This window comes from Ciconia boyciana, chromosome 4 (genome assembly GCF_034638445.1).
Source record: "Ciconia boyciana chromosome 4, ASM3463844v1, whole genome shotgun sequence".
NCBI lineage: Eukaryota > Metazoa > Chordata > Aves > Ciconiiformes > Ciconiidae > Ciconia > Ciconia boyciana.
The window spans coordinates 22309341-22336187 of NC_132937.1; the positions used below are offsets into that span (position 1 = coordinate 22309341).

The 26847-nt window shown below is 43.8% G+C and overlaps 1 protein-coding gene across 1 annotated transcript in view; it reads left to right on the plus strand.

Moving 5' to 3' along the window:
* The window catches only part of UBE2R2 (ubiquitin conjugating enzyme E2 R2), a 60116-nt gene extending 33269 nt beyond the window's left edge, over positions 1 to 26847 (plus strand). The window contains exons 2-5 of the mRNA XM_072859233.1: positions 14111 to 14197; positions 18287 to 18384; positions 24330 to 24464; positions 25919 to 26847. Of these exons, the coding sequence (XP_072715334.1) occupies positions 14111 to 14197; positions 18287 to 18384; positions 24330 to 24464; positions 25919 to 26138 (540 nt within the window). The 3' untranslated portion in view covers positions 26139 to 26847. The remainder of the gene's footprint in view (positions 1 to 14110; positions 14198 to 18286; positions 18385 to 24329; positions 24465 to 25918) is intronic.

Consider the following 26847-nt stretch of genomic DNA (forward strand, 5'->3'; position numbering starts at 1 on the left):
GAATTTTACTCTGCGTATCAGATGGAGTCGTAAGGAAGAGAGACACGTATAGCTGTCAGACAAATCTTTCAGCTGCTAAAAACCAAACCTCTGAAGTACTTTGACAGTGTCTAGTCTGTAATTGTTGCAAAGTGCTGAAACATCATTAACTTTTTTGGTGTCTGAACCTTTTAACTACCAACAGAAGTTGGCTGTTTTGTTCAATACCTGATGCCCGATGAGCCTTTAAGTCCTCCAGTTCTTTAAGGGCTCTTACTGGAACCTAAATGGTATGTGAGTGGATGCAAGCAAATCACCAAAAGTGGGGTTTTTTTGCTTTTCTTTTGTGCTAGGCTGAAGAAAGCATTACATCAGTATTAATGCTTATCAAAGTGTGTGATATTTCAGGGCTTCCTGAAAGAGTGAAACTAGCTTTCCAGCTTTTGTGCCACATCAGTGTGGCTGCAACAGGTTGCAAGATTGGAGAAGCTGCAATAGTTAATGATACCTGCTCTCAGGCTTGCCAAATGGAGTGCAAACAGAACTGCTTCCAGTTGATACTGTCAAACAAAGTTCATGCTCTGGAAAAGTCCTTTTCCAGCAGCAAAACATTCTCCAGTCTTGGTACCTATGGAAGATACTGCTCTAATGTCTGTGTAAGATTGCTCGAAGGATGTGTTTCTACAGTGCAAATCTTAAACAGCCTTACTTTCTGTGTGCATAGACACAATTTATTTAAAAATAGTGGTCTACCTGTGTCAGTATATAACAGTGCAAAAAATCAGGTATGAACACTGTTCCCTGTTCTAGGAAACTTTCAGAATCCTTTATTCAGTTAATGTACTAAATGTTATCTACAAGCTGAAGAGGACAAGAAGCAAGCTGGTTTGTTCCCTTATTGAATCAAGGCAAGGTGAAACTTGTAGGTAGAGCACTATTTAAATCATTGTACTTGGTACCAAGTGTGTGTGTGGCTTTCAGATGCTGATCGCTTGTAACCTGACCAGGAGTAATGCATCTGTAGGCTAGCGTGAATACCAGCAAGGCTGTTAGCTTATACTTGAGCATGTTAATTCATAATGACATCTACTTTATCACCACTAGAGGCTCCTCCAAGTCATGCTTTGGATACGTTTCTGTGTCAGGAAGCAGCTCATGCTTTAAGTAGCATGCAGATGTCTGAATCTGTCAGTGTAACACCTCTTTACAAACAATGAATTTGATTTTTTTTTAAATCAAAACAATCAGTCATCCTCTTGATGGTATAGTTGAACCTGAATCATCAATTTGAAATAGTTACTGATCATTAACTACTGATGAACTTTAAAGTGATATTGACTAGAAACTTGTAGTCTTGCTTGCTAGTAACTGGAAAAAACAAGCATGAAAATATTTATAATAATGAGTGTGGGTACATAACTTAACATCAACAAATTTTATCCCAGCATAGATAAGGCTATAATTACCAACACAGATTATTTTAGGGTTCAGATATTTCCATGTATGTCTGGGGTAGGTTTCCCATGGCAGGGCTGTACTTAGGCTTGTATTCTCAAAACACTGTCAACTTTTGCTGCAAACTGATTATTACTGCATCATAATTTGATAGGGTGTAGGCATTTTACATCAGGTGCAGTATGTCTGAGATACAGGCTCTGATCAAACAGCCTAACAACATTAAGACTAAGTTTTCAAGAATTAATTGTATAAGACAAAGAATATCATCATGGGATCGTGGCTAGCATGCATACAAACAAGGATGAATTTTCTGTTCTTTGCCATTCCTGGGTTTTGGTAGCCTCAGCTTATTCTGTATACAAGCAAGAAAGTCCTGTGCTCAGGTCTTAGGTTTTTGCAGATGCATGGGTATCACTTTCTCTGAATGGAGTAAGAGATGATCTGGTTCCCAAACTGACCATGTGGATGCTACAATTTTTGAGCGTGGCAGCATGCTGGAGCACCGTACTGGAGCTATTGGAGACACAGCATGCATTTTTGTAGATTAAGCATCAGTGATCTCTGTAGTCACAGATACTTACATGTGATGTTCCTATTATTTAGAAAGTGGAGGAGCTTTTAGATGAGTCTTTGCAGGAAAGCAACACGACTTGTTTCTGTGGAGGCTTCAAAAGAAGAAGGTGCTGTGTGGCTACTGGTATATACATGAGGACCTATTGGAAGGTTATTTTTTATTTTCTGTTTCTCTAGCGTTCAGCTAGTGTTCTTAAACTTAAAGACCTTAAAAAGGAAGGGTAAAGCTGAAAAATAAGTTATCCAAAATTCATCAGAAGGTAGATACCAGAAGGTCTAAGTAGAAAGTGATGTCTCACAGTTGAAAACTTGCTCTGTCTTGAAGTTCTCTACTTTTTTTTTCCTTGAGGTATCACCTGTTCCTATAAATCTTCATAGCCATAGATGCAGCACCTATTGCAAGAACTCCTGTCAATCTGCTACTGCAGTTTATCTTGTTGCTCAACTTAGACTGCTCTGTTTTTTTTCCCAACTGTTGTGTTTGGAGGCTTTTCTTCATCCACACTCCAGTTCTCACTAAAAGCAGACTGTTGATCTACCGTAGACTTTTGTCTTCTCTTCCCTGGTATGCCACTTATGGGTGATCGCTTATCTGCCACACAAACTTCTTCTAAAGTTAAGTCAGATATGCCACTTCAAATCAAGAATAATGTCTATGACATGCTTAAATACAGGAAGAAAAATCTAATGAGTGTTAATTTCCCCTCAGTTCCTCTCTTGGTACTGGTAGGCAATACTGCATAGTGTTAGAGCTATTTAAGGGTTGCTTTTAGTTGCACAATTGTACAAGTTTCTTCTGACTTTCCTACAAGATCCAGCTTTCTCTGTCCAAATGATAGATCCCTTGCCTGTATTCTCATCTTACATCTGTCTCATTAAATTTGTCTTGACCTTGAAATCCTCTTGTCCTGTGGTAGTCTGAAGTGGTTCTTCCTGACTGCTACTCTTACCCTGTATGCCTTCAAACTTAATGTAAATGGTTACAATTAATTAGATACAAGCTTGAATTTCAAGGATGTTTGTTCATGTATGGAGCCTAGCTCAATTGCACTGGTTCTGCTTTTATCAGAAGTATAAAGGATACCTTAAATATCTATGCTGCACTGCAGATGAATCAACCTGCTTTGCACCCTTTTGCTGGCTCTTTCAGGAGATATTTCAGCAAACTGAGGATTCTGGCTTTATCTAGATGTCACATTAGTCATTGACATGGCAACTAGTTGGAACATAGGTAGAAATATCAATGCTAGCTTTCACTTCAGTGTTGTACTTTCTCTTGTATATCCATCTGGCCTGAAAGATGCCTTTTTAAGCATCTGTGTATTAATGATGATCAAGAACAACCATTTTGTAGATGGTTCTTGTCTAGCCACATGTAATTAGCTTTTTAAATGGAGCATGGTTGTTATAGCAGGGAGGTGACCTCCTGATGATCTGCAGGAGATGAGGACTGTATGTGAAGGGACATGTTCTTCAGTAGCTGTTTCCTTACGGCCACATTGGGAGCATAAGGTCTATATGGTACCTAACACAAGGCAGCTTGAGATGCGATTCAAACAACAGTAGTACTTTGGAGCCACTGGAGGCCAAAGCAGTTGAATATCTTGTCCTTGTGACTACAGCAGCAGTGCTGTCTGATCTGCTTTTTTTTAAGCAGGTGTTAAGTGTAAGAGCTAGTCTTCTGCCTGGTGTAATGCAGCTGTTACACTTTTTTTTTTTTTTAACATATTTGCAGGAGCTGGTACTGGCAGATTCGGGCTGGTGGCTGCTGCTTTTGCCCTCCAGCCCAGGCAAGAGCACTTTGTAGTGTGAGAAGTAGCAGCTTAATGCTCTGCAGGCATCACTGATCTGCCGCTGTGTTTTGATTTTTGACTTGAGGTGGGTGTCTGTGTTTTGAAGTCATTAAATGAATTAAACATATCATTTGAACTGGTCTCCTGTTCCTTAGTAGGCCAAAGCTCAAACTGAGACTTTAGCACTTCAATAATATTGTGGAATTTGGGAGGGGGTTGTTTTGTTTTGAAAAACTGAATCTGAGATCTGAGGTAGGATTCATCTTTCTTTAATTCTCATCCCTTGCAGTGCAGTTTACTGGCAACCAAGTCATTGGTGCTCATGAGTAAAGCTATACTGACTGTAATGCTGTGAGCGCCAAGTCATCTAAAGCACAAGGCAGGGGTGAAAAGAGAATGACAGAATGCTCTATGCCTCTTGAATTTGGCTCCTCGCTAGCAAAAACCACCCAAAACCTGTTACCGTAGAAACAATAACCTTAAGAGCAAGGATGGGTATGTATCACTAATGCACTTATTTTAGCTTCAAGTTTAAACTTGATCTGTTTGAAGCAGCCTGTGATAATGGAGCTGACAGGCGCATCATTATGCAATAATGTGAAAATATGCTTTTGCGTCTCAAACGTAGGCTTCTCACTAGCAAATACCTTCTGACAGAGTGCTGGTTCCTGCAGTGAACTGGAGGATGCTGGGCAGAGAGGCAGCTTGCATAGGTGTATCAGACCTCACTGGCTTATACAGGTTTATAGACGCTTGCACACTGGGGCTATGCATAATATAGTTGTAACATATAGGATTATAAATCTAGACTAATACAATGCTGATTGTCTCCACACTAGGACATGGTGCTGCTGTAGTTAGCTCTTTGGTTGCAAGTGGTACAAGGTTGCAAGTAAGCAAGGTAGTAAGCCTTGCTTACTACTGCTGAGTAAGTGTTACCTGCATCTGCCTGGATTTACTGCCTGTGACCAGCTCCAAACAGGAGAGTTCATGATCAGTAATGCAGTGGCTGAAAAATAAGTAGCAGGGCTGCGTAAGTGCTTAGTTGGCTTCTGTGTGGCAGCCAGTGTAGATAAGATTTCGACTGCAATTCCTAGGTGCTGCCATTCAATTTCTAGAAACCTATATCCCTTGTTTAAATAAAGGCTGGTATGCCAGCTTGAAGTCTTGTTAGAAGAACTGCTGCCTGCCATGCTGAGAAAGGCAAAGTTGTGTAATGCTGCAGCACAGTGCTATAGTTTACACTTACAATGCTATAAATATTCCTTTCCCCTTTCCCCTGGTTTCGGCTGGGATAGAGTTAATTTTCTTCCTAGTAGCTGGTATAGTGCTGTGTTTTGGATTTTAGTATGAGAATAATATTGATAACACACTGATGTTTGGCTGTTGCTAAGGGGTGTTTACACTGGTCAAGGGCTTTTCAGCTTCCCATGCTCTGCCAGGTGCACAAGAAGCTGGGAGGGGGCACAGCCAGGATAGTTGATCCAAACTGGCCAAAGGGCTATTCCATACCATATGATGTCATGCTCGGTATAGAAACTGGGGGGAGTTGGCTGGGGGGTAGCAGTCACTGCTTGGGGACTGGCTGGGTGTCTGTTGGCGGGTGGTGAGTGGTTGTATCACTGTTTGATTTTTTTCCCCCCCTTGGGTTTTGTTCCTCTCTTGCTTTCTTGTTGTTTTCCTTCTCATTACAATTTATTATTATTATTATTTTGTTCCAATTATTAAACTGTTTTTATCTCAACCCACGAGTTTTCTTACTTTTGCTCTTCTGATTCTCTCCCCCATCCCACTGTGGTGGGGGGAGGGTGAGCGAGTGTCTGTGTGGTACTTAATTGCCGACTGCGGCTAAACCACAACACCCTTGCTGTTTATGAAAGGTGACTGCATCAAGACCTGCCCAGTGTTTTTAGCAGAACATGTGACTGGCTGTCCCTTGAGGAGAGCTTTCCTCTTGCATCCAGCCCGGCTTGCATACGAAGAGAATCAAGGCAATTAGTCATTCACTGACTCATGAATGGTGCTTGTTTAAAGAATTGTCTAGAAATAGTTAAAACAGGCTGAAGGAAAGGGTGTTTGTATATTGAGCTAGCTTGGACATCTCTTTCACTCAGCAGTTGCAAACAGTATGGCTTGCTTCACCAAACAATAAAGCATTTTGTTATGTTTTGGTGAGTGTGCAAACAGGGGAATGAATAGGTGAGTTCACAGAAACTCTGTCAAGCTTGACGTAAAATACTGTGAAACTGGGATGTACTTTGGTCATGATCACTTGAATTTGAGGAAACTAAACTATAGAAATTACCAGGATAAGTCTGAAGTATATCATACTCTCTCATGCTCAACCATTCCATAGACATGCTTGTATGTAAATCTGCTTCAAGAAAGTGAATTACTTAGGAAATGAAAGTTCAAAACATGAGATGGAACAGGATGCTGAAGATTTCATAGGCTAATGCAGTTCGTGATAAGAGACCACCTTCTGGACCCTGAAGCCTGGCAAGTGGAGTCAGGTGCCCAGAGTGTCAACCCCGTATACACTTAACTGGAGGACTTCCACACATGCTGCCAGAGATGCCAGGAATGTAGCATGATACTTTGAATAAACAGCCTCAAATATTCCTGCCACTGTTCCAGCAAAACTCTATTATTTTTGCAAATAGAAAGAGTTGGAAAATTGCTGCTTCTGAAGTGGTCACGAGCCATTTTTAGAACAGCTGCACTAGCATTAGAGCTTTACTGGTTCAGGTACCAGCATCCTCAGCTATACCTGCAGTAGGACTATTTCAAGTGCCAGCTTCTCCTCTAAAGCAGAGACCTAAGAGGAGATGTATGATTTGGAGTAAACTTTAGGTGCAGTATTGCCAGGTATCTCTGGCTCCTTCAGCAAGTATTAGACACTATAGGGAGACTTAAGTTTCACACATTTGGAGTTATTCTTCCTATTTTGTCCAAATGGGGAAGCTGGTGTCTTTGTACAAATATAAATAAGAACTGAGTCATCTGTTTCTGCATGGAAAATAGTCACACAGACTAGCCTCTCTGCATAACGCACACCCAGTGAGCCTGATTTCAAGCCACAGAACTCATGTACAGTCTGAGGGCAACTAGAAGGCATCAGACCCAAGAGCACAGTCTCAGCACAAGGCTTTCAGCGATGGCAGAAGTCTCCTCACATCTGGCCTGTCACAGTCTCTAATATATTCAATCTTATTTTTTTTTCCTCTTAAAATCAGGATGATCCTGGAGTGAAGGTTGAATTGCGGGCTAGTAATATTTCAGCATGGGAATTCCCAGGAAAATACAGAAACCTCAATGCGATGTTAGCTTTCTTGTGTGGGAGTCTGAAATTGCTTTAGTGCTTGGCTCCTGTGTTCGAAGTTCAGCAAAGCTATTGGTCTGGCAGCTTGCCATACGGAAGAGGACCAAGTAGTTCTGTTTGTTAGGTCTTCTATATCTGCTGGTAGTTGCCTTTTCTGTGATGAGGTAGCAGACAAATGCAAAAACTGAGTGAAAACGGACAGGTTATAGAAGAAATACTTGGATGGCTGAGGATGCCACTGTTTCCAATTTGGTGTCTCTTGCTGGATGCTACATGTCCTGCAGCTGTTGCAGGGATGTTTTCAGTAGCACTGTGTAAAGTTAAACTGATGACAAAAGTAATGGAAGTGAACCTGGCAGTTGTTAGCCTAATGTAGGTGAGTGCTCTTGTAAACTACTCCTTTGCGTGAGCTCTGGGGGCACTGACCTGCAGTTTTGGGAAAATGTCAGAGTAACACAGCTGTGTCTTGGGGGCTTATACTAAGGAGTTCAGAAGTCTAGCCCTGTCTGGAAATGCTCTTGCTTTGCCATTATCAGCCTGGGACATAGAGCTAAGGCAGGAGAAACCTGTCAAACCACGGGCACTGCAGGACTGATGTGTGCACAGCTGGAGACAGGCAACTGGCCCTGTGCTGGTGGGGCTCTGCAGCCAGGGAGGGGAACAGCTTCAGGAGTCTGCAGGTGGCCCCTGCCAAGGGAAACTTCTTATTTGGCTTCTAGCCTGTCCCCAGCAAGCTCAGCATTAACAGCTGCCCTGTCTGAAGTTGGATGCTCCCTGGCTCAAGAGCACTGACAAAGAGTGTTTCTAGCCAGAGCCAAAATGGTTGTCACATGGCTCAGACTGAACGGCACAATTATCTGGGCAATACCATGGACTGTCCCTGCAGTAAAACCCACTGCAAGAAAGAAATATCTTTTCTAACTGCTTGAGATCCTAAACACAGCTGACATGTGCAGGCTAACTCAGTCTTGAGATGAGTAGCAGCTGCCATGAGCAGTTATTGTCATGAAGGCTAGAACTTCCAGATAACCTGAACTTCTAGGTTATCAAAGGGAGACAATATATAAAAGAAACAAGAGGGGGTTTTTTTGAGTAATGTTAGAAGAAAATGGTTTGGCTTCCAGGCACTGCTTGTTCTAATGCCATTGTTCAGAACAGTTTTATTTACTCGGACCACTCGAAAGATAGCCCAGGCAACAGGAATGGAACGTATGAGATAGCAGGAGCTTGGATGCAAACCAGCTTAACAGGGCCATAGTGAATCCCCCCCTTATCATTCAGCTCAACCCCAGTTTCATGTCTACTGTTAGCCCTGATGTCAGATCTAAGGAGCAAAAGACTAGTATATGGGTCAAAGTCCTTTCTTTAAAGGTGTAATTGTAACTTTGACCATCATATTGCAGACTTTCTGCTTTGGTCCAGGTTGGGTGACTTAACAGTCCCAGCATTATGAACATAGCTACATGGACAGAAATATTTAATAATTCACTATTAAAAGAAGTTTTGCTAAAGGGAAACCTAGTTTATATCAGAGGAGTCTTCCATTGGAAATGTCAGCTTTTAGTAATGCCCTAGATAACTAAATTAGGAAGTGTATACAAGATATGATTTAGTGTGGAACAAGAATGGGCTCCTGCCTGTCAAACCAGTCTCTGATTTTGTAAGTTAACCTCACTTCTTGACTCATCTTTGGCCTACTGACTTGTGGCTCTATTTTCTTTCTTGTTTAGAAGCTTCATGTCCTTCTTAAGAGTTCTAGTTCACTCTTCACATTCAGGTCTTTGTGATTAAAATTCCTTATGAAACAGTGCAGGTAATACAGAATTTATAAGGGGTTTGCTGCTCTTAGTGTTCATATGGCCACTGCAGCAGCAAGGGAGTTTTCAGGACTCACACAAATTAATTCACCTGGTCACTCATCTTCTAACTTGGATCAGAGATGTGGTCCTAGTTCTCTAAAAGCACGGTGAATGTCAATAAGTATTGATATGGTGTTGCTGGGAAATGAGGCCAGAACTGGGACTAAATTACCAGGCTAGTGCCCAGCTCTGCCACAAGAAGTTACTTATGTCCTAAGTCGTGACATCTGGAGCTGAAATAGCAATGTTGGTCCTACATTCATTTTTACCTTGTCAAATAGTTGACAACGCAATGTGGCTAGCTTTAATGCTGCTCTACATGTTCTGAAGCTGGATGATATCAAGGTGCTTCAGACTTCATTGATGTGAGAAACAGGCTGCTAGTACTTACTGCTGACCTCTACTGAATGTGTTTTCTGGCACATAGTACTTAATACTGCATGCAGTAATCCAGGCTTAATGTGGAAGAGGAGAATCCATTAGATGAATTGTATAAATGCTTGATGCACTAGAAGCAGTAAAGGGCATTTTGTGGGATTAGATATTAACACTTAACCCAGTAGTGGTCTGTAGTTCCTGTTCTTGTTGGCTTTCTTGTATGTTAAATGTACGGTGTAGTTAGCAGCAAGCATGCTGGCAGGAGGCATTCATTAGGCGTGCAGCTATGGGAAGTGATGATGTGCACAGTGAGGAGCCTGGGTATGCCTGTTGCAGATAGAGAAATGAGGAGGCCTTGTGCTGTCTGCAAGTGCTGTAACTCCTGCCGGGGCAGGGTGGGTGATCTGTAGGAGACCTTGGTGGTACCTGCACACAGAGTCAGTGGGAGCTTGTCTGTGGGCTGGCTGTAGTAGATAATTGCAAAAAACCACAAAATAGTTTTAAAAACTCAAATGCTTCCTTTGTATCTGATCTTAAATACAGTTTGCAAAGGATGCTCAGTTTCACTGATGCTGCATTTGTATAGGGCTTGCATTAAGCTTGTGATGTTTTAAAATAAAAATTATCTTTAACTGGTACTTCCAGAAACACTAAGCAGCTGGAGTTTCCATTGGCCACTGTAGAAGCTGCTGGTGCTCCTGACTTCCCCAAATCAGGTCAGTTGTGATGCTGGTGGCTTTCCAGGGAATGTGTGCTCTTCCTCCCCATTGCCTTTCTGCAGTGGGCAGATAGGATGGATTCACCATTCCTACCCTTGCTGCCTGAAAATCAGGGATCTAGTTTTTGTCAGCTTGAGAGGGGTAGAAATCGTCAGTGTCAGACTATAGAAGTATCATATACAGTTAGGCTGGAATAAATACTGGATTTCTAGACAGCTGAAGCTAGGAGGGAGTCCTGCCTGTGTTAGTGCCTCCCCACTGAGAGGGAGATGATATCAATATGTAAGTGTTGAGTCAAGTGCATGGCAAGATCTCCAGAAACAAAGTCGCTGTAGTAGTTCTTCATAGCAACTGAATTGGGACTTAATTTGGCAGTTAGTAGAAACATTAGGTTTGTATTTTCAGTCAAGTAGCATGGTTATCTAGTAAGACTTTATTTTTCTGGCATACATAGATTTTGCTATGGCTCTGCCTTATCCAAATAGAAGAAAAATAACAAACCTGAAGTGCAGTCACTAATGAGGATGCCAGATAGCAAGGCAGTAAAATAGGAAACAAATTGACCATACTGGTAGCAATATTCTTAAAATATGTTGTGGTATAACTTAGAGGTTGAAGTTCTTGTGCAGTAGCTGTAAAAGCCTATAAAGGGCTGAATCTTCTGCCAGGCTGGTCTATTCAATGTAACATTAGAGGAGTTTATTCTTTTTCTAGGAACTATAAGTATGACTAGTTATAAACTGGGGAAGGGGGGAATGGGTTGATGACTGGTCTCCACCTTCCCGGCTATTGAGTATGTTCAGTGGTGTCAAAGAGTCACGGTGAGCAGGTGGCTAAAATCAGGACACTGAAATAGGATTATTTCTGTTCAGTTTAAGCTCAGCTAGAGGAGTTAAACACATGGTGAATGCAGTAGTGGTTGGATACTTGTAGATGGGGGACTGAGATGCATCTTTAGTCCTCCTAAATTAGTTTGTCTGGCTGTAACTGAGCTTAACAACAAGCTGCCCTAAAACTCTGCCACTCTCTAGCACCTAGCAGTGCCTGGCTGAACTTACCAGAAATAAGCTCAGATAGCTGATTTGCCTTATATCAGTGAAATTGTAGGGGGGAAACATTTCTGTGAGCTACTGCTTTACTTAGAAAGTAAGTTTATTGCCTAATTCGGTCTTTTTGTCTCTTAACATGTTTAGAATTGGGCTTTTAGTGAAAAAACTGACCTGTAATTGTGGCTGTTGCTGCATCTTTGCAAGCAGTCTTGCAGCTTGTCTTGGAAATTCTTGGCTTGTTTAACCCACTCAAACTCGAATGGCATTCAGTGAGAGCAGAGTGGGTTTATGTAACTTCCCATGATTTCTCTTACAGAAGAGATGCAGAGTAATTCTCTGGGACCTGTTTGTAATGCCCTGGAAAAGCATTTGCTTTCACTTTTCAAATTCTTGAATGATCTCAACATAGGGACCTGAAAGTGGTGGGTCTTTTTGGTTTGGAAAAAATCCCTGCCTGTAATGTGGGGTTTCCTAGTTTGGTGGCTTTTGGCTCTGAAATCAGGTTTGTAGAGAGGCTTCACTTGCTTTATGCTCCAGTACAGCATCTCAATGTGCTAAACACTTACAGGCTTGTTAGAAATGGCTTATCAACAGTAATGTGACTCTGATTTCTTTAAACATGCAGCTGGTTATAGGTAAGCTTGGGTCTCAGCTGCCTCCACATGAGAAGAAAAGGTTTCTCTAATTTCTCTCCAGTTGTGTTTTTTGGTGCCAGAGCTCAAGAAGCATCCTTCATGTGGCAAAACACCAGCTTTATTTAATTCTGTAATGATTGTTATTGCAGGCAGGCAGATAGCCCTTTTCTATTAAAGAGTTGTGGCTGCAAAACAGGATTTAGAAGTTTGAAACAGTCTTCCAGGATCCTACAGCTTCTGCATGAGTCTGCATCACTTACAGAGACCATAACTGGTGTTCCAGGCTCAGCCTTTGCAGTGGTTGTCTTGAGACAAAACCCTCAGGGTTAGACAATTTGAGAGCAGAGGATTTTTACTGAGAGGAATGAGACCTGCTTCCTCAGCTCCTTGACCTAGTATGTGGGATAAACATGGTAGTGCTGGTAGACTACTGGCAGTATGCTTTTTTGGTCGCCTAGACATTATACCTGTGTAGAAGACACATAGGTTCTGCCAAGAAATCTTGTAGCTAGCTCAACCCTGAGTTTTGTTGTCTCTTGCATTTTTAGTCTTGGTCCTTGGGCTGTTTTATGTCTTAAATATTATGAAACTGCATGTAAGCACAGGAATGGGCTTTCTTGGGAAAACCCCAGTGGTCTGGAGGAGTCTGCAGCTACATGATGCAAGCACTTGAGATGAAGTGAATCTGTTCTGCCTTGGGTAAATCTCTGCTCTGCTCCCAGTGCAGGGTGGCATGTTGTAGAGCCAGGCATGTCCTTGCTGCAGCAGCTGCTCTCTTCTGCGATGGTGTGGTGACAAGGCATTAGCTTGCCCTTCTTTAAGCAATGCCATTTGTGTAACTGACCTTAAACTGTGGGCTAGGATTGTTTAAGTGGATCATAAATCTTTTGGTTGTGAGTGTGCTGTGGCAAATGACTGTGAGGTGAGGACTTGGTGCTGCTGTAACATCCACACATACAGTCAGTGTCATGAGCGGGCACGTGCAGAATGTAAAGCCACGTGAGCTGCTGAATTTGTTTCATAAAGGTGAACAGAAAATCTTCTTTTCTTGGCTACCTGGCACTCTGGCCCCATAAAATTTGTGTTGCAAAACCATATGCCGATCTATAAGTAAAACTGTAGCCAGATACTTAATCACTCGGTAATCCAATTTGGTTGCCTGCTTCTGTTTCTGGGAATAGAACTTCCCATAGTCTGTCCTGTTGAACAAGGTCAGAACCCTGTGTCCAAGTGGCATGATTAGATGCTTAAGTGGAAGGGGGTCACCTGGGATTCTGCTCTTGCCATGTGCAACTTGCTTTTGGGATCTCTTCTTGCATTCAGTTGTATACAAGCCCAGCTGTGGTGCAGGGGCTGGGAGGTGCTTCTCTGGAGATCCCATGCTAGACTGGTGGTGGGACTCTCTTGGTGGGTTGAGCAATGCCAAGGGAAGGGTTTGTGCTCCACAGTGCAGCAAGCAGTGTGTGAGTCCCCCTTTCAGAGGGGAGCGTTTATGGCACTTAATCAGTCCAGATTTAGCCCTCTTTTCTACTGGTTGGCTTTTCTGACTGCTGTGAATGGCAGGACAGCACAGATAGGTTACTATCCAGTGCTGGGATCTCTGCAGTCTTCCCACAACTGACTCAGCTCTAAGAGTCTTGCCCCACAGCTGGCTGTTGACCTCAGAGGCACTGGAAGGTAATGTTTGCTGTCATCACCCATCAATATTTGGTTCATCAAGTTGCACTGATTTATTAAACAGACACAGATGGTATTCAGACTTGGGAAATGCTTGTAGTGGCAAGAAATGTAGTATTAGGAACACAGGTAGATGGACCAGCTTAACTCTTGCACAAGAGAGGCAAAAAAACTTTGGATCTTGGTAGAGTAAATATCTAACAAATTTTTTTCTGCACAGAAAGAGAAATTTAAAGTATTTTTCACTGGCAAGTGTAAAACAGGTCTCTCCACCTTAGCAAACATTTTTAGCTTGCTTCTGAGTCCAGAAAGACAGCAATAGTATCTTGAGTGCCAGCTTTTCAAATCTATTTTACCCTGTTTAACAACAGTTGTTGGGTAGTGCTTCTAGAATTAGGACGTGATAGATGCCTTTTTGGCTTGTTTCCTGAGCATTACCAGCCCAGGCCGGTCCTGGTGTTTAGATTTTTCTTGTTCAGTTAGTGTTTTGCTCATAAGAAGTTGTGTAGAGTTATACTGTGGGGCCACATGGGCGCTGGTATGTAAAATGAACAATTTAATGGCCTTAATTGAAATTGTTTTTTCCAAATTTTCACTGTAATTGTTGCTTGTTGATATCTTTTTTTTTTTGTTCTATTTCATAACTAAAATATCTTTCTTTTTTCCAGGCTCACATTAAATTTCCTATTGACTACCCATATTCACCACCTACCTTCAGATTCCTGACCAAAATGTGGCACCCCAACATTTATGAGGTAAGCTGTTTTTTAAATAATGTTTCTCAGGCATGTGAGAAGGCTTTCTACTTCCTTAAACTTCTGGAAGTATTGAAGGTACTAAATATCCCTAGCCATAACTAAAGTAGTTAGCTGTTGGTGTTGAATGTCAGCTTCATGGTTGAACAGTTAAATCTAAAAGTTGTAGGAAATGCTGTTCTTATAGGCAGGGATGGAGCTGTTCTCATACCTGCAAGTGCAGCAGGCAGCCCCAGCTGAAGTGCCATGCCATGAGCGTTGGCAATTTTAGGGGATTCTTGGATCAAGGCTGGTGTATGGGGTCTTACCCTACTGTAGGGTAAGTAGGCAACCAGTTGTTGTTTGTACACAGTTCAAGTACACTTTAATTTGAGTATATCCTACAAAATTGTGTGCTGAGACAAGAAATAATGGAAAACGGTCTTCTGCAGCAGTCAGCCTACAAATGAAGGGGTTTGGACTTCGGGTGCTCTGACTGCAGAAAGAACCGGAGCTGGGCTGGAGTTCAGCTTCAGGAGGAGTTGTGCACAGCCTGGTCACTCTGGGACCAGAGTGAACAGATACGTGTGTACTTAATGTCTGCTAGCCAATTTGAAGTAGCCCTTAGTTCAGTGTATGTATGGGTCACGTTCAGAGGGTAATGCTGTGGGCTGTCAAGTCCATAATTGGATCATGGTACAACTACATAGCAGGTCCAGAAGGGGAATGATTTTATATAGAAGCAATCGGTTCAAAATTACCAAATTTCATAGAGCTGCATTTGAAAGCTGAAGGCCTGTTTTGTCTCAAAACTTGACTCTTAGTGCAGACCAGTCAAATCCTCACTAAACTTTTGGATATCCTAGGCAAGCGTCAGCCTGCTAGGACTACAGGAGCTAAAGGCCTTTCAGAATGTTCCTGTTGGTGCAGCTCTGTCACCTTATTACAGGTCTTCCTATGAGAGGTTCTGCAGGCTTCCTTTGGGCCCACTTCAAAACAGGAATGTCACTTCTCTTCCTTGCTGTGAACAAACAATGGCTTCAACTGATGCCTTGGGCTTGGAAGGCCCTTTTCTAACAAGTTGTTGCTCCTAAATGTCCAGCCTGGATTGAGCGTGCTTCAAATGTCATGGTGAAAACCCGCGCTGATGGCTTAGTAATAAATGGCCAAAAGCCGCTCAACTTCAGCGCAAAACAGGATAGTAATCAGCTTTAATTACTGGATGCTCAGGAAGATTGTCCAAAGCCCAGGGGCATCCTGAAATCAGCCATCTGACAGTCTTCTGACTTGAGTTTTGGACTTGGCACAGAATCTTGCATGTAGCCAAGGATGGTGTTTCTCTTTAAGGCTCTATTTCAGTTACATGGGAGTTTGATCTATAAATAAAGACAACTTTGAGACCTGCAGATTATTGTAGATCCATACTGTGGATGTTGATTCTGAATCCAGAAATTCTTATGCAGGGAGGTGAGTGGGAAATGGTTACCAAAATTGTATGTACAAAATGAGTCTTGGAAAGGACCTCTCCCAGTCCTGGTGGGAAAGATGAAAAATTGGCTCTAGAAACAACTGAAGGTAGGAGGAGAAACTAACTCAAAACTTGATGGGTGTATTTTGAGGTTACTCTTCAAATACTCCAGCTCTCAGCTTTGTACTTTGTTTGTAGCAGTATTTCTTGGAGCTGAGGGAATCTGAAGCAGCTTGCAGGCTGTTTTGGAAACAACATTTTAGCAATGAAGATGAGGTGCTGGGATAACTGCAAATGAAACTGAGAATAAATCAGCAAAGGGCTTGAGGTTTGAGGGTTTGTCAGGAGGAGGGAAAAAAAATCTTTCAGTGTAAGGAAGATGAAAGAAAGTAGTAGTTTACAGAACCTGCTGGTGGGACTAGATGGAGAGGTTGGGGCTGACACTCCAGTTCTGAGCAATGAAACTTGAGTAACTTGTGTGTTTTTCCCATCTCCAGTTTACTTTGGGTCATCTAGTTGAATTCTGGTAAAACTGCATTCACTTGGTTTTTATTTTAGACATAACAGTTCTCAGTCCTAATAGAAGTATAGGCTATTTCCCATTGACAGATGAATATTCCATCCTCCTGGTTTATATCTTTCAAAAACTTATGTAGGGAAAGGTGCTCTCCTTGACTACACTGATCCCTAAAACCTTGTGCTGATCTCATCAGGCCCCATGCCACTTTTACCCTTCTAGACTCTAATGCAGTGCTGCCCTACTTGAATTTCCAAACATGTAACATTTATTGTTGCAAGAGGGAAACTTCTCACATTCTTGCTTCTCTTTATATTTTCATCTTGACACATATCTGTTTGTCCACATGCTGCTGACCTGATCACTTAAGGAACTTCACCCAAGTGCTATCATGCTTTCTCCTGGCCACCAGCACTGCATTCTCCCAGGAGATGGTTAAAGGAAAAACTGGGTAAACTCATGGAAATTATTAATAAAACCAGAATAGGCTGTGAACATAATCTAACATTAGTAAGGTGAACTTCACCTTAAAATGATATTAAAAAATATTTCTAGAGTGCACAAGCCTGCTGGAGTCCTAAAAAGGAAACTGCCTTGTTATGGCAAACTGTTCCAGCAATGTAAGTGCATGCTTGGGTATTGAGCAGCTCCAGGTGCTATGTTGCTGTGCGTAGTTGTGTTCTTGACAAAAACCTGCTTCAAAATGATGAGGACTTGCTAGATTAGCATACCTGGCAGGGTTAGTGAGCTGCTGAAATTTGGATACTGATCACAAGCCTCCAATGTTGAAGTAGGATCTTGTTTGGCTATAAAACAAATGTCATTGTTAATCACGGTGAGTTGAAATACTTGGGAGGCCCTTCAGGTGAGCTGCTACTATCCGTAGCTGTGATCACTGGCATGAGCTCAGAGGCACGGATGCTATCGCTGTGAGCAGTGCTCTGACTTGTGCTCTGGCTTCTATATGTTGAGCAGTGTCGGAGGGTCCGCAGGACATAGCTGAGACCAGGTGTGTAGGGAGCTGCCAGCCTGCAGTCTCAAGCAGAACTGATCTCCAGGTTCTCTCTTGTTCCTATCATCAACCTGTACCTTGGATCAGGGTGACAAGGGACAGCGTGAGCACTGCCTGTCAGCTGAGGCTGTGCCACCTGAAGGTGTGGGGCTGCCTCTAGGAACTTGCAGGTCATCCCAGTAGCTAGCTGCAAGAGGCAGCAAGCCAGCAGGGCCTGGAGAGGCCAACATCTGCTGGCCAGCCTCAGGCCCCATCTGCACCTTCACCCCATTCTGCAGTAAGACATTGGGACCCCATGAGTCCCTGGAGTCAACTTCAGTGGAGAATATCAGCTGTGGTGGATACTGCTACAGCACTCCTACAAAGTAATTATGTCAGAGTGCTGTTGCTGATGGAGAATTGGTTTCACAGGCTTCTTAATGCCTATCATTTATAAACACTTTATGGAGCTTTAAATCTATATTCAGGCTATAACACTGGTGAGTAAAACACAGATTGAGGATTATGTGGCTGTATGGCTTCCATATGCTGCCAAAATATTCTTCCTCTTGCATGCTGGAAGGTATTTTCAGTGAAACCTTCAGAGAGTATGTCCTGCTTTTTCACCTGATATTTCAAACAGCTGTGTCCAAGGGAAGTGGTGTAAGCCTGCCCTGCACCATCCGTTCGACCTCCTCGTGTCCTGGGAGAAGCATCGTTTTGATACCTGAGCATTCAGCTACCACTGGGAACAAAAAAATTTTTTAACCCTACTTTGGGTCTCTTGTGACTAAAGCTCATGTCTATCACTGTGACAGTACTTGCTATCTGGAGACCAAAGTTTTGTGTGACTTTATTACTATTTTTGCTTACTTTGCTACATTCCTTAAACCTCTTGACTTGAGATTGTTTTGTACCAATTTGCAGACTAACTCTGTTTAGCAAGGGAAGCTTTTGAACATATACATACAGTAGACCCAGGAAGAATTGAGAATGGTCTCCAGTTCTTGCGTATTTTTACTGGCACTTGGTGTTCATATCAACAAGGTTAAACTGCTTAGAACATAGCCAGAGTGGTGGAGTTGAGTTCTCATAACTCTACCTCTATTCTCAGTTTTTGTTTCTGTCTTGCAGAATGGAGATGTATGTATTTCAATTCTTCACCCACCTGTAGATGACCCACAAAGTGGAGAGCTGCCATCAGAGAGGTGGAACCCTACCCAAAATGTCAGGTAACAGCATGAATCCGTGATGCACAACAGGGCCCTCAAATGCCTCTTGTCTCTCTCGAAGACTAAGGCCTGTGTTGGGAGAGGTTTGGAAGGGAATTTAAGACTTTGGGGGTTTTAGGGCTTGAATTGGGTGGGAACCAGACTTATCAAGCTGTCTAAAGATACTGGAGTGCGGTGTGTCCTGATGCTGGGCTAACAATGTGGAGACTTCTGTCCTGTTCACAGGGTTTCACACTCTTAAATCAAATTATCTCAAATGTTCTAGCATTTCCCAGTCCATGTTATGCTACACTTAGGCTTTTCAAACTCCTCCAAGATACCGCTAGTGGAAAATAACACTTTTTGAGTATTCAGGCCCATTCAGGAAGGCATAATCCTAGCTACTGTTTGCCTTCCAGTATTTGTCTGTCTCCTATCCTGTGCAGCATGGTATCTTGAGCAGTTAGCCAAGATACCTGCAGTTAGCAGGTAACTGCAAGATACGTGCAGTTAGCAGGTAGTTTTCTTCCTGCCAAAAAAACCAAAGGATCACTAAGTACCAGAGGCATTCAAGGCTAACCTGTCCATTTTTTTGAAACACCAGCTGAATTTCATTCTCATTACAAGACACTGCCAATAAAGAACCGATAAAACTTGTATCAAGTAGCAGCTCACTGACCTGTGCAGCTGGAGTAGAGTGGTGTAGTGGAAAAACCTTAAAGTAAGGTACTTCCTGTTCTAACTTCTCATTTGGATAATGAGTCAGATTAAAGTTAAAATAATTGCCTCTAGATTTTTAGCATATCATATGGGAATTATGCTTGCTTTCAGAGTGATTTATTAGAAGTTGGTTCCCCAACTTGAAATCATAGTTATTTATTGATAAACCCAGCTAGGGATCTCGGCACACCTGAGGGAGTGCAGTGATTTGAAAAGGGTTGTCTGATAGTTTGACTCAGCTTTCATCTAACTTGGCTTCACGAAATTAATTTGAAAAGAGCCTTTGTCAAAGCAAAGATCTAGCAAGGGGGATTTATTGGATTCTTGACCCTTGGAATAGGATTGTAACACACACTCCGCAAAGTGCTGAACTAGAGCTAATGTGGCAGGAGACTAGGAATTGTAGCAGTCAACAAACTATAACAACTGATGTTCCTCCTGGAGCATACTACTTCAAGGTTAAAAAGGCTCAAGAGAAATGGTGTGTCTTAGCTGCGTGAAGTCGTGAAGGGGTGGGAATCTGTCCTGAGCTTGAGGTAAATGTTATCCAATCCATCTGTACCAAGTACGAGTATGAAGCAATGTCTCAAAGTTCTAGTTCAGATCTTTAAAAAAAGGAAAAAAGCTTAAATGCTATTTTAAGCTATATATTGCTAGGTTATGTTCACCTGTCCCTCTGCTCACATGGCTATTAAACGGTTTTCTTCGTATATCTGATATGGTTAGGACTAGGTGACAAGCCTCAACTCATAGTTAGGAAACAGCTTTGGCTATTAATTACTTATATCACATACACACTTTGAGTATTTCATTATATACAACCCTAAAGATTGACATGAAACTTCTCATGGTGCTAGTTCTCCAATTTCTGCTCTCCCTTACCATGGTGCAGTTTTTGGTGCTTACTCTCATGGAATGTGTTGGGGTTAAGAGTGACATTTGGGGAGAAAACATTCCTCAGCTGTATCAGCAAATGGAAATAAAACTTGTCCTTAACTGCTAGCCTGCTACCAGCATCACCTGTTGGGCTAAGTGCCAATAGAAATGCATCCTGCTGGGGTCCCATCTGGCTTTGCAAGGCTCCAGAGTGTCAGACAGGAGGCAGCAAGGGCTGAAGGTGTGGGAGGGGAGCATGCTTGTAATGAGCTGGATGTGTAACCTAGGGCTTCTCTTCAGCTGCTGAATTTTGTAAATCCTGCTAAGTATTGACTGTTTACTACAGATGACTCTGGTTGAAGTGTCTGGAGGGGGGAATGTCATTTTTCAACTTTGAGAGTACCTGTGCTTCCACCTCTGATGGTGTCAGGCATGCTCATTAGTTTTTGTAAACACAGCCAATATGGACTTTCCCATCACTCAGAGCTAGATGAGGCAGGCATAAGTAAATATGGCAAACATCCAGCAAGATGTGAAAGAATGCAGCTGTGATCTGTGTGGCAGAGAATACTGCTTTTCTCATGTCCTGAGTCCTATAAAGCTGAGGAAGTGGTGGCAGGGCTTAGAATTGAGGCTTTGATCATTTTAGTTGCCCTTCTCCGTATCTCCCCTGTCTCCCCTCTGTCCTTTGAGGTGCACAGGCCAGAACTGAGCACAATATTCAAAATGTTGGTACATCTGTATCTTGTGAAGATATGTGATGCCCTGTCTCACTATTGCTTTGTTTCCTGAGGATGCCCATTTTTGTTGGCTTTTTTGGCTGCCTAAGATCTGGACAGTTTCTGCAACCAGCTCAATGCACTAACATGACTGTCAGTACAGCCTAAGCCAAAACTTTTTACTTTATGCTGGAGAGTAAAAATGTTCTAGGACAAACCTATACCTACCTCTAAAGGTGGCTCTGAGAGGCTACAATGTGGATAGCAGCTGGAACAAAAAAAATACCCTTTTTCAACAAGGTATATAACAGGATGTGCTGGTTGGGAGCCCCAGCCAGTCTACATAATGACTGTTTTGGATGAAATTCATCTGTGTCTGAGCCTTCTGTTGATATGTGGAGAGAAAAGGGCACTTAAGTCTGTTTCCTTGAGCCTCTGCTGGCTGCTCTCCCCTGCTGGTAAAGGGATGTAGAGGGACTCACTCTGAAGACAACAGTGCTGTAAACACTTAAAACAGCTCACTGTTCCCCAGAATGGGGTGGGGGATGTAAGAAAGCAGAAGGCAGGCTTGAAATCCCTACTCTTCATGCAGTCAACTTGCATGAAACAACATGCTAGAACAACCTTGCCTGACATGGAAGTAGATCCCTGACAATATTGCAGAGGGTCAGTCTGTATCCGGTCCAGTGCAGTTCATACCTGATGCTGAGGATGTTTTCAGTCCCACGTGGTTGAACTTTTTTGTGGCTTTGGTCCTGTCACATCCCATGTGTTGAGATCCCTTCCTGTTACTGTACCTTGTTCATCTTGCTAACCCACAGCAGCAGGGTTTGAGTCCAGAGCAGACTGTCCAGCTCTTAAGGTATCAGCAGTGATGGAGCTGATCTAATGCACTGGTCAGGAATGAAGAGCGAAGAGAGCCTCACCCCAATAGACAGTTGCCTTGGTGTATTTAAGTAGCTTTCCAGTGACTTTGGAGTCTGGGGCACCGCAGTGGAAACTGGCTTCTCCTCACTTTGTTGATGAAAGCATGGTAGAGCAGATGCTAAATCCAGACATGAATTCCTGTCCTCGGCCTTCCCTAGACTTTGCTTGCTCTACAGTAAAGCTGCTGCAGTGATGCTGGAGCTGACATGCTGGCTTTACAGCCTGTTTTCCAGGAATCAAAGGCTTTTAAATGAATTCTTGAGATGAAGTAGAAGACGTTCTTTTCTGCCCATCATTCCAGTCTGACCAGACAGTTTTTTCCAGAGCTGCTGTTGTCTTTTCCTATTGAATTATGTCATTTGGAAAATAAATTGTGTAAGACTCTCCTGATAGCAGTGCTGAACAGTCTGGCCAGACACAAGTGTTTAGTTTCAAAACCTTTCAAGAAACTCAGCATCCAAATGACCAAGCATTTCCTGGAATTGTGTCCCAGATATATGATCTGGGATTTGATGGGCGGACTGTTCAGTGGATAAGGAATTGGTTGGATGGTCGCATCCAGAGGGTGGTGGTCAACGGCTCAATGTCCAGATGGAGATCAGTGACAAGTGGTGTCCCTCAGGGGTCCGTACTGGGACCAGTGCTGTTCAATATTTTCATCAATGACATTGACAGTGAGATCAAGTGCACCCTCAGCAAGTTTGCAGATGACACCAAGCTGAGTGGTACAGTTGACATGCCAGAAGGACGGGATGCCATCCAGAGGGACCTGGACAAGCTGGAGAAGCGGGCCTGTGTGAACCTCATGAGGCTCAACAAGGCCAAGTGCAGGGTCCTACACCTGGGTCGGGGCAATCCTCGGTTTCAATACAGGCTGGGGGATGATGTGATCGAGAGCAGCCCTGCGGAAAAGGACTTGGGGGTACTGATGGACGAAAAGCTGGACATGAGCCAACAATGTGCACTCGCAGCCCAGAAGGCCAACCCTATCTTGGGCTGCATCAAAAGAAGTGTGGCCAGCAGGTCGAGGGAGGTGATTCTACCCCTCTACTCCCCTCTGGTGAGACCTCACCTGGAGTACTGTGTCCAGCTCTGGAGCCCTCAGCACAAGAAGGACACGGAGCTGTTGGAGCGGGCCCAGAGCAGGGCCACGAAAATGATCCGAGGGCTGGAGCACCTCTCCTACGAGGACAGGCTGAGAGAGTTGGGGCTGTTCAGCCTGGAGAAGAGAAGGCTGTGGGGAGACCTTATAGCGGCCTCCCAGTACTTAAAGGGGACCTATAGGAGAGACAGGGACAGACTTTTTAGCAAGGCCTGTTGTGACAGGACAAGGAGCAATGGTTTTAAACTAACGGAGGGCAGATTTAGACTGGCTTTAAGAAAGAAATTTTTTTACAATGAGGGTGGTGAAGCCCTGGAACAGGTTGCCCAGAGAGGTAGCGGATGCCCCATCCCTGGAAATGTTCAAGGTCAGGTTGGATGGGGCTCTGAGCAACCTGATCTAGTTGAAGATGTCCCTGCTCTTGCAGGGGGGTTGGACTAGATGTCCTGTAAAGGTCCCTTCCAACCCAAAGCATTCTATGATTGTATGATCTGGTAGATGTGCTCAGCATGTGCTGCTCTGAATGTGCCCCTAAATCAATGCAAGTACAGCTGGGGCTGTAGTCTCCTTTAATCAAGTTCTGCAAAGCAGTTGCTATGTACTGTTGCATTTCAAGACTTATTCCTTGTCTCTTGTTCTTCCCTTCCATTTAAATCAAAAGCTGTTGCCAGCAGGACCACCTTGGACATGTAGAGCTATTGCGGTGGTAGCTACAGCCAGGTGACTGGGTGTGTAGAGCTGCCTAATGTGACTTGCTGTTGAGTTTTGTGCTGGTTGTGGCACTGTGTGAGCAGCAAAGGGCTGAATCTCTGAAGTGCAAATGGTTGTAGGAAATGCAGAAGGGTCTGGGCAAGGGAGGTGGTGTTTGCCCCTGGTAAATGCCAGCAGAATGGGGCAGCTAGCAGCTCTGTGTTGCTGCTAGAAATCCAGGAATGTTCTCTGTCTGCTGGGGGTTATGTGACTGGCTCATGTTGGCTTTGCTAAGTACAAGCAGCTGAATCCTGATGGGCCCTTGGCAGCTTGCCTGGGTATTGAAAAACATCTGCACTGTCTTCCCCTTGCTGTGCTTGTGTACTGTTACAGCAGCCTTAGCTGTGCATGGGCTGAGGAGAGGAGACCTGGCCACAGCTCTAACCTCCTAACAGCCAGTGGGGCAGGGAAGGCAGTGCAGCCTCATTTCATGGTCTTGGGTCATAGTGGTGGTCCTCCCTACACAGGGGGCAGGTGGAGAGCCTGGCTTTCTGCTGGGACACCAAATATCACCAGGAACAGGCTCACCAAGCAGGTTTCCAGCCCTGCGCTATCCATGGGCAGTGTGGACAAGCTGAATTCAGGTCCTATCTGAGCTTTAGCTGCCACCCCTTCACAAGCATGTGCACAAACGTGATGATCTGTAGTCAGATTAGGTCCTTGAGGCTTGTATTGTGTCACCTTCCCTGTGCTGATGGCTGGGGTCTGAAGTTCATAAATATATGCTCTCACTTCAACTATTATCCTTAGCTACCCTTAGCTTAAGTTTTGACTTTAAACAAGTTTCTGATGCATCACGTAAAGAAGTCATCAGCATCCAGAATCTGTGAATGCATTAGCTCTGACTCTGCTGTTGTGGTTACCTTTTTCAGGACTATCTTACTGAGTGTAATCTCTTTGCTTAATGAGCCCAACACATTCTCTCCTGCCAATGTGGATGCGTCAGTCATGTTCAGGAAATGGAGGGACAGTAAAGGAAAAGACAAGGAGTATGCTGAAATCATAAGGTAAGCTTTGCCATGTGTGATGCTGTGCTACCAGCCTCCTGCTTTGAATCCTGTAAAATAGGCTGCTTGCAGAATTTGCTGAAATCAGCTTCTTGCTGTGGTTGCTTCTTTGGAAATTAATTGTACCATTTTATTCAAAGTCTATGCTTCTGGTCCCTCTAGGTTTTTCAGCACACAGAAGCAGTGCAAACTTCTGGAGCAGGAAGATTGGGCTGATCTGTCTTTAAATTGTTCTTTTTTCAGACTAATCTGGCATGATGCTCTGCAAAACCTATTGGCTGCTAGTAAATCCCAGTCAAAGTCCCCGCTTGCCTGGGAGCACTGCCTGTGTTGCTTGGGATGTGATTCAAACTGACTGCATCCTACTAATTCTGTGCTTAATGCACTCATGAATCATAATTTTGTCCCTCCAATTCTAAGGGATATCAGTGGGATTTGGCAGGTGTTTGCAGAGCTGGGTTTGATTAGCTGGAAGCACTGTTCAGTCTTGACTGTCCTTTGAGAAGTTCATGGTTCATCAGGTACTGTAGGGAGATGATATAAACTTGAGCCAGGGTTGCTGTAGAGCAGTGGATAGGCAACCTGTACGGCAGTGGGACTGCTGTCACACTTGGCTGGTGAAAGACCCACATCTGCATTGACCCTGCTATAGCTGGGCGTGCAGGATATAGCCCTGGTTGGAGCTACGTAGGGCCGGGCAGTCAGTCTGTGCAAAGAGCCTCGCTGGGAGGTTATTGTAGTCCCCTCCAGCTCCCTTGGCTTCAGCAGAGCTGGATGTACTCCATAAATGGAGTATGGCAGACCGATGAGCAGGTGGGTGGGGGTGAAGGGACAGGCTGCCATCTGCTCCTCTCCCTGCTGGGAGGCAGCATGGGCTAGCAACAGTTCACAGCCTGAGTGCTGCCGGGAGGCAGCAGCCAGAGCCTGTCCTGGGGTGACAGGAAACACTTGTCTCCTGCCAGCCCCAGGCAGCACCAGGGTTATGGCTGTGTCTCGAGGTGCAGCCATGTGCTCAGACTGCTCTTACCATCCAGTGGGAGCTCAGAGCTGCCAAATGCTTGTGGAACTTGCAGTTTCGAGCACACTGGGGTAGAGTCATCAGTGGTGGAGTCAAGTCATCTTAGGAAATCCCTGACCATCTCTTCTGTAGCAAATGTAACGAAATTTGCTCTGAGCTCTGTCAGGTCTCTAATGCAGAGTCCTGTAGAATAACTGATTTCATATGTTGCTGAGAGCGTGTGTGCTGCAAACACCCTTGGAGTGCTCCCAAGCTTTGGGGCTGCAGGAACTAAATCTGTTTCTAGTGCTGCTTGTGGTGCTTCAGCCAAACGCCAGCTCTCCTGACTCTGAGCTGCCAGGAGGGCTGGGCTGGGGCTGGCTGGGAGGTGGGGAGTTGAGCCATGCTGCTGCTGGCACACAGCCCTGCTTATGTTGCTGTGTCTTCCTCCCCACAGGAAACAGGTTTTGGCTACCAAAGCTGAGGCAGAGAAGGATGGCGTGAAGGTCCCCACTACGCTGGCAGAGTACTGCATCAAAACTAAAGTGCCTTCCAATGACAACAGTTCAGATTTGCTTTATGACGACTTGTACGATGATGACATTGATGATGAAGATGAGGAGGAGGAGGATGCCGACTGTTATGATGATGATGATTCTGGCAACGAGGAGTCGTGACCTGCTCCCTCTATGCCCCTGTACTGCCCTGCCGACTCAGGCCAGAAGGGAGCAGCGGTAACCTAGCAGCAGTCCAGCAAAAAAGTGTGTGTGTGTGTGGGGGGGGATAAAAAAAAACTGTCTCCTGTTGTATGGATCTGTTTGCTCCTTTTTTATGGACCTCTTAGAGACCCTCCACAGAATGTCTGAATTCTTGCATTCTTAACCCTTTCATCACTGTATTATGATTTATTTTTAAAAAAGAAACTCCCCTTTTCACTTCTACGAAACGCTCACAGCGAAACAGGTTTGCTCTCATTTAGATTTCTTGAGTTAAATACAGTCTTGCATTGAGATGTTAAATGTATTTAAAGCTGGAACAAACCCATTGGAAGCTGAGTTTTTGGGAGCTCAAGTGCTGCATTGACTGGGAAGAAAAAAAAAATCCACACAAAGCAAATTGCCAAGGTTTAGCTGCTCCATTTACAATAATAGCGCGTGTACATTCGTTTAGCATTGTGGTGGTGGCTTTTCCTTTATAAGGTGTGGGGCGGAGAGTGTGAAGCTACTGTGTGTTGAGCTTGATGGGTTTTCACTGAAAGGTACAGTATTCCTTTTCAGCCTGCTGAAGTTAGGAAATAGCTGGCCCCTGGAGCCCCAGAGGGCACAGTCAGCTTTGTCTCTGAAAAAGGCTTGTGATAAAACCCTAAAATAAACACTTAACACTTCA